Source organism: Chlorella variabilis (assembly GCF_000147415.1).
Source record: "Chlorella variabilis unplaced genomic scaffold CHLNCscaffold_114, whole genome shotgun sequence".
NCBI lineage: Eukaryota > Viridiplantae > Chlorophyta > Trebouxiophyceae > Chlorellales > Chlorellaceae > Chlorella > Chlorella variabilis.
Genome location: NW_005434992.1, coordinates 1 through 7,482, shown reverse-complemented (window position 1 = coordinate 7,482; position 7,482 = coordinate 1). Strand labels below are relative to the sequence as shown.

At 67.8% G+C, this 7,482-nt stretch overlaps 3 protein-coding genes across 3 annotated transcripts; 2 read left to right on the top strand and 1 right to left on the bottom strand.

Moving 5' to 3' along the window:
* Positions 1-165: 165 nt before the first annotated feature.
* CHLNCDRAFT_134603 (hypothetical protein) lies at positions 166-806 on the bottom strand (the record flags this gene model as incomplete). Its single annotated transcript, XM_005852238.1, has 2 exons — positions 166-562; positions 736-806. Coding segments are annotated over 2 exons (468 nt in total), but the record flags the coding sequence as incomplete, so codon positions are not given.
* A 1,179-nt stretch (positions 807-1,985) lies between these two features.
* Positions 1,986-4,754, top strand: CHLNCDRAFT_55707 (hypothetical protein; the record flags this gene model as incomplete). The annotated part of the gene is made up of 7 exons (XM_005852240.1): positions 1,986-2,002; positions 2,484-2,757; positions 2,892-3,013; positions 3,279-3,483; positions 3,600-3,779; positions 3,916-4,082; positions 4,262-4,754. The coding sequence occupies 7 exons, from the start codon at positions 1,986-1,988 to the stop codon at positions 4,752-4,754; spliced, it is 1,458 nt and encodes a 485-aa protein (XP_005852302.1).
* A 230-nt stretch (positions 4,755-4,984) lies between these two features.
* Positions 4,985-7,468, top strand: CHLNCDRAFT_55706 (hypothetical protein; the record flags this gene model as incomplete). The annotated part of the gene is made up of 7 exons (XM_005852239.1): positions 4,985-5,059; positions 5,359-5,588; positions 5,724-5,829; positions 5,936-6,499; positions 6,570-6,653; positions 6,756-7,100; positions 7,256-7,468. Coding segments are annotated over 7 exons (1,617 nt in total), but the record flags the coding sequence as incomplete, so codon positions are not given.
* Between the last annotated feature and the right edge of the window lie 14 nt (positions 7,469-7,482).

The window sequence follows — 7,482 nt, the reverse complement described above, 5'->3', positions numbered from 1 at the left end:
AGTGCGCGGCGTGAGGGAGGGAAGGAGGGATAGATGGAGAGGAGGGCAGCGCCACCTTGGCCGTGCCGCACCCCCCGTGCTTGCTGCGATGCATCCGGTTGCTGCCTGATGCAGAGCACTCTCCAGTTGGTCTGGCGGCAGCATTGCACCCCTTGTATCACTCACATGTGTGTACAGCTTCTCCACACCGCTGAAGCCAGTCGCCCGCTCGTGGTGCTCCTTGATCACTCGGGGCAGCTCCTCGAGCGGCACCACGGGGCACCACCGCCACTCTCCGCTGCGCTTGACGCAGCGGCACAGGATGTCCTGACCGCCAGCGCCCTTCAGCACCTGGAAGAACTGCAGCACCTTCTTGCTGTAGTTCTTGGTGCCGCCCTGCACTGCCGCCCCCCCTCCCGCACCCCGCCGCCGCCGGCCTGAGGGCGCCTGCTGGTCGCCCTGCTTGATCCGGATGATGCCCTCTACATCTGACTTAGTGAGAAACACATTCTTGGCGCCGTTTTGGCGCCGTTCTAAGGCATAAAGGATGACAGGTTGGTTCATAATTTTAAATTTGCGGCAGCTGCGGGGTGCGGGAGGGGAGAAATAGAAGCCTTAGAGACTTTGAAAGGCGAAGGAAAGGGAGGGATCGCGGGAGAGAGCGTGCCTGATGAGCCAGACGAATCGGGGGAGGTGCCACATCAGCGGGCAACAGATGCATCATGGGGGCGGTCGGGACCTGTTTCTCTCGGGTACCCCGCTTGCCGCGCCTGCCGGGTGCCGGAACGCGCGATTTCGGGCTGGAGGGCACCCAAGCGGTCGTACATGCCGCGCGATCTACCCTCCCGCCGTCCGTCAGCCTCCGCATGCCTCTCTGCTGCCGCTGCATGTCATTATACTGCTGCAGGCGCGGTTTCCGCGGCGGGTGGGGGCGAATACAACGAGATAGGCGTGTTCGCCTGCCGCATGTCCGCATGGGCCCCTCCCGCCCCAACCGCCCGCCCTGCAGCGCCTCTTTCATCCATTGTTCGATAGAATCCACCAATGCACGTGTCATTAAGCCATTTCAGGCCGGCCGCAGGCCCGCAGCAGCGACTTGGAGCCCCGCGTCCGGTGCCCCCGAATCGGGGGCTTTGGCTACCGCTCTGGGCGGCCCAGCACGCTCTAAACGGCTCCACAGGATGGAATATAAGGCCGCCGCTGCGCCCCGCGGCAGTCACCCAAAGGGCGGCAGTGGCCGCTGCTGCTGCCAAGCTGCCCTGCCCGCAGGGGCAGCTGCGCAGCGCCAGGACGACGACCTGATTCCCAGGAGCTGGGGAAGTCATCCAGGGAACAGTATGATGGGGAGGGTCTTGATCATGACCAGGGCGAGCAGCAGCGCACATGGCGCGGCCGCCACAGCGCCGACGGCGGCAGGCTGCCACTTGCGGCCCGCAGGGCATGGCTGTCAGCAGCGTTGCTGCTGCCGTACTGCGGTCGCGGGCTGAAGGCGAGGGCAGCAGGAAGTGCAAGCCAGGTGCGCAGGGTGCAGGGGGATGTGTAATCTGCGTGAGCTGGCCCACCACCCTCCCATATTCTTTGATCTCCCCCCCCCTTAAATACCCACCCCACCCTAAATGAGCTACTTCCGCCCATCCCCAAATTTTCTGTCGTGAGTTCACGACAATCCCAAACGAAATTGGTAAAAGGGTTGGACCACTTAAATCAGATGCGACTAATCAAATGCGCATGCGCTGCAATGCTAGGGCACGCCAGGCCAGCCAGTACCGCAAGCGGGCCGACACGCCTCGGCCACAGGGCTGGCACTTTGTTGGTGGACCAGGGGGGGGGGCGGGGGGTGATGTTGAGCTGGGTCTGCTGGCTGTTTTGCCTGTGGAGCCACCATACGCCTGGCATTTTCACGGCTGCCCCCCGGCGCGCCGCTTCGCCAGTGGCGCTGCTCCTCTGCAGCCACGACCGGATCCAGCAGCCCCACCTCCTCGTCTAATGTCATGCACATGGCAACCATGCAAGAACCCGCCCGGTGGAAGGGATAGCAAGAGCAACAGCACACGAGGGCTGCTCCCTCTGCTCTGCGCTGGCAACAGCATCGCCATCAGCCTGCGGCGGAAGGGGCAGCATCACTCACCAGCAGCAGCGAGTTCCAGCTTCATCTGCCCCTCAGCTGCATGCTCCTGCCACGCTCGCTGCGCCGATTTCGATCAGGGCACGGCATGGCCACCACAGCCCTGCCCGCCAAGCTGCTGGCTGCTGCCCCCCGTGCCGTGCATCCATGGCGGCTGCCACAGCCACGCCAGCAGAGGGACGCCCAACCACGAGGCTTCAACTGCAGCGCCTGACAGCAGCTCAGCAGCAGCCTTGGCCTATCTGCCGTGAGTTGCTGAACACCGCCGCCACTGCCGCCGGCGCCGAACGGCAGGGGCATGGGAAGTTCTGGGTCTTGGCCGGGCACAGCTGAAGGCTCCTAGTCGCACTGATGCGGGACCGCCTGGCCGGTACTGCAGGTATGCGACCGACTGGCTGGCTGCCGAGAAGCTGCGGGACGAGGAGTGGTGGCAGCAGACGCTGGCGCCGCTGCGCAGGCTGGAGGCCGCTGCCAGCCTGGCGGCGGGTGCTGCCACCGGCGGGGATGGCAGCCCAGACAGCGGCAAGGGGCTGGGGCCCCGGGCTGCCGCCGCGGCCAGGCGACGGCAGGCGGCGGCAGAGGCGGCGGGGCAGAGCGCGGCGCGGCTGGCGGCGGAGCGCGAGGATGCGGAGCTGGAGGAGCGAGCGGCGCAGGTGGGCTGAGCGCGCTGTCTGCCTGTCTGCCTGTCTGGCTGCTGTGCCTGAGCCACAGCCATGCGCTCGCCCGGCCCCCGCCACACGCCGCTGCGCTGCCGCTGAGCTGCCGCTGAGCTGCTCTCCACCCGCAGGCCCGCCTCAGCCTGCCCAGCACCATGGAGGGCTTCCGCGCCCACTCGGCGTTTGTGCTGGAGCGCCACATCCCGCGCTTCTGCGCCGTGAAGCCGGGGGCCGGGAAGCAGGGCATGCACAGGTGGGGGGGCTGCCTGTGGACAGCAGGCTGCGGCGGCACAGGTGGAGGAGTGGTGGTGGGAGCGGGGTGGTGGCAGCTGGTGGAGGGGGTGGAGCAGGGGGAGGGGGCCACAAGTGACCGCTGCAGCTAAGCCAGCGCCAGGAGGACAACGCCACCCTCCGCAGGCGGCCGCAGGCCCCCGCACCGGCCTGACGCATGCAGCTAGTCCCCCACCACCCGCCACCCGCCACTGCTGGCCCTGCCTCTGCCCCGGCCCGCGGCGCAGGGGCGAGCCCTACTTCCGCCGCTGCGACCTGGCTGACCTGCACACGGCCGCCAAGTGGCGCACCGACTACGGGCGGGAGGTGGTGCCGGGGGAGTTGGAGCGGCCCTACAAGCGGGTCAAGGGCAGGAAGAGGGCGGGGGCGGGGTCGCCGCTGACGCTGGACGGGGGGCCGGAGGGGGAGGAGGAGGAGGAGGAGGAGGAGGAGGTGAGCGGGCACGCTGCGCTGCGTGAGGCGGTATGGCGGCGGCTGGCTCAATCTGGATGCGGCTTGTCAGCCCCAGCCTCCTTTCTTCCATCCACTGACGCCTCCCCTGCGTGCAGCTCGACGGCGGCGGCGCCAGCGTCCGGTCCAGCGACCCCTCCGCCCCCACCACGCTCCTGTACGGCATCTGGCAGACGCGGGAGTGGGTGCCCGTGGCGGCGGCGGACGGCAGCATCCCCACCAATGAGCACGGCAACGTCGAGGTGCCGCCCCTGGCCAAAGTGATGCCGGCGGGCCTGGTGAGCGGGCGGGGGTGGGGGTGGGGTGGCAGGGGCCGCGGCGCGAAGCACCCTCCTGCCCTGCCCTGCCTGCTGGCTGCTGGGCCGGGTCGAGCTGCCCCCTCTGCAACTTTTTCGCCGCCCGCCGGCGCCGCAGGTGCACCTCAACATGCCCTACGTCGTCAACACCTGCAAGGCACTGGGCGTGGAGTATGCGCGGGCGCTGGTCGGCTTTGCGCGCAACCGCTTCCCGCAGGTCGAGGGCGTGGTGGTGTGGGAGGAGGACCAGCAGCGAGTGGTGGATGCCTACCTGCAGGCGGAGAGGTTGGTGGGGGTGGCCCGGTTGTCGTGCCTCTGCTGCCTGCCCGACCCGATGGCCGCGTGGCTGGGCCCATGCATGCCCCTGGCTGAGCCGCGTGGCTGCGCACCGCCTGGTAGCGGCATGAATGGATGGCACGGCTGGGATGGGCGGCACGGCTGAAGCGTGCTGCCTGGGCCTGCAGGGAGCGGGAGGAGAGGAAGCGGTTGCAGGCGGAGGCGGAGGCAGACGCCGCATGGCGCATGCTGCTGCGCGCCGTGCTGGCCCGTGTGCGCCTGCAGCAGAGCTACGGCCCGCAGCAGCAGCAGCAGCAGGCGGGGGAGGGGGCCATGGCCGATGCGGCGGCTACACTGGTGCATCAAAGCGGGGCCGTGCCGCCAGCCAGGGCTGGAGCAGGCAAGAAGCGGGGTGGCGGGAGGAAGAGTGCGGCGACAGCAGCGGCGGCGGCTCCCACGGCAGCTGCCGCCGATGTGGTTGACCTGGCCGGCAGCGACTCTGATGATGCCGCACCCACAGCCGGCACTGCGCCGCCCGCTGTGCTCGGCCTGGGCCTGCACCAGCTGCGCGGCAGGCTGGAGGCGCAGCTGTCGCCGGCGGGGCAGCGCCAGCAGCAGCAGCAGCAGCAGCAGCAGCAGCAGCAGCAGCACATGGCCGATGTACACCAGGAGGAGATTTAGGCGGCTGCGCCAGGTGGCGTCGAGGTGGCCACCCAACTTCCTGACAGGTTTTACAGGTTTTGCCTGCCCCCGCCGCTCATTTGAAGACACAGCCGTGTAATCATCAAACATAGTTGCACGTTAATAAACAGGGCAGCTGCAGATGAGATATGACGAAAGGAAAGGTCGTGGCAGAGGGTCTTGTCTCCCACGAACACTCTTTGAGCAGCCTCCGTGACCTACCAGCCACCATGCGTCTGTTGTTGGATGCCATCGTGGCCTTGGCTCTTACCCACGCCCACTGGAGCTCGGCTGTGGCCGCCACGGTGAGCTCAAGCGCGTGCAAGAGCTCTGTTCATGAGCTGAGAGCATGGCACAGCTCCCCAGCACGCGCGCCCTGATCCGGCGGGGCAAGCGGTTGGATTGCTGCCGCTTTCGGCATGGCCATGCCAGACATAAGAAGGGCTCCCATTTGGCGCAGATTGCTGGCATCGATGCTGCTGAGGACCACTCATCAGCTGCTGGCGATTCGCGGCGGTGGAGCCACCTGGGCCCCCTGCGCCGCCACCTGCGCACATCCAGCCAGGCGCCGAGCGCCCGCCAGGCCCCCCGCCTGCTTGGGCAGCTGCCGAACAACTATGGATCAGCAGAGCATGCCGAGATACGCATCAGGAATGCGTGTGTGCACGATGCCATTGAGGTCAAGACTGCAGCTGGAACCGCGGGCACTGTTGCTGCGCTGCTGGCGTGCCACGATGCGCATGACGTTCCATCCTTCAACCAGCTGCAGGTTGCTGTCATGTTTTGGTACAACGAGGAGTGGGGCGACCCCGAGGACTGCGCTTACCGCGCGATGTGAGGCGTGCATGACTTCAATCTGCACGAGCACACAGCTCTGCTGCTGCCGAACTGTGCGCCGGGTCTCCCAACGACACATCCGCACGCTGACTGTGGGCTTTGCTGCTGGCGCCACGCCTGGCTGCCGCAGAGGGAGCGAGTGCAAGCCGGCAATGCCGCCTGGGCAGCTGGTCCGACTGATGCTGCGGCGGTGTCGGCTGCGGCAGAAGTCCACGAGTTGCGCCGCCAGCTCGTTCAGGTGCCTGCGGAGCCTTGTGCTGGTCTGATGAGGCTGTGGGCCGCTAGCTGCCTTCCTGCCATGCACCTGTGAGCTGGGCCGCCGCATACTGCCGCCGTGAGTGCAGGTGTCGGCGCAGGAAGCGGAGACGCGTGGCTATGCGATCAGCACTGAGCTGTGCATGGCACAAGTAGAGGGCCACAGGCAGGACTTGCAGGCGGCGCTGGCCAGCTCCCAGGCCGGGGTCGCGGAGCTGGAGCTGTGCATGAGGTCGCTACGTGCGCAGACGGCAGCTGAGCGGGACCGAGCGTCAGCAGCGCAGGGCCAGGCTGAGGCGGCACGGACGGCGCAGAGCGAGGCACAGGCGGCAGCGGCAGCGGCAGAGGAGCGTGCTGAGCAGCTGGAGGAAGCGTTGGCCAGGGCAGTAGGGGAGTCTCTGCAGGCACAGCTGTGCTGCGAGGAAGAGGGCAGGCGCGCCGAGAAGGCACAGGCGGCTGCCGTACTGCTGGAGGCACCGAAGATTGTTGAAGGGGCGGCCACTCTTCTGGCAATGGCCCAGCACGAGCACAAGGCGCGGCAGGACCAGCTCAAGCAGCGCTGGCACAGCGGGATTGGGAAGCGCAGCAGGCGCAGCAGGAGCAGGCGGGCGCCATCATTGAGCTGGAGGTGGGCAGGGCTACAGGCAGGGGTGGTGATGTTGTAGGGCCTCCATGAAGGGGATTGGGTTGTGAGGGGAAACTGCCCCTTTGATGTGCGTGCAGGGCCAAGTGCGCCAGCAGGTGGAGCTGCTGGCGGATGGAGAGCGGGAGCGGCAGGGCTTGATGCATGAGCTGCACTTGGCCAAGGTGGGGCAGGCTGCGTGCCGGGCCCCGCGCTAGGATGGCTTTTGCAAGCATGGCGAGCTGCTTTCACCTGGCCATTGGCATGCTGGCATGCTGCTCCCGCAGGCAGACTGCACGGCACTGGAGGAAATGGCTGCAGGCGTGCGCGGCGAGCTGGCAATGCGTCGCTCTGAGCTGGCCGCCGAACAGCAGGCGGCGGCTGAACAGCGTGGCGCTGCGGCTGCCGCGGCCCAGTCGTTGGGCCAGCAGTGCGAGCGGCAGGCGGCGCAGGTGGCCAGCCTGCGGTCGCGGCTGCAGGGCCTGCAGGCCCAAGTGACGGAGCGGGACAAGCGAGGTGCTGAGCTGGCGCGACAGCTGGCGGGGCGCGACGAGGCGCTGGACAAGCTCAGGTGCCAGCTGCGGGACATGAATGACCTCGTTGCTGCGCTGAAGCGGGCTGGCCTGGAGCAGGTGGGATGGCGGCAGCCCAGGAATGAGCTGGCTGTTGGTCGGGCGGTGGAGCCCTGTGTGGTACCGCTTTGCTGGCCTGTTCATCTCTACACGGTGGCAGAGATAAGTGAGCAGGTTGGTCCCACCCAGGTTGCCACCTCCTGCCCGCCCTGCAGGCCGCCAGCCTGGATCAGGTGGAGGCGCACGCAGCGGCGTCGGCCAAAGAGGCTGCCGCCCTCCGCGTCGAGCTGAGCGCCAAGGCGGCTGCGCTGCGTGAGCGCAATGCGGCAGAGGAGATGCTTGCGGAGCGGCTGCGGGCCTCGGAGGGGCGGCTGCGGGCCTCGGAGGGCCAGCACCGGGAGCTGCAGGAGGTGCACGGCGCGCTGAAGGTGGCGCACGCGGA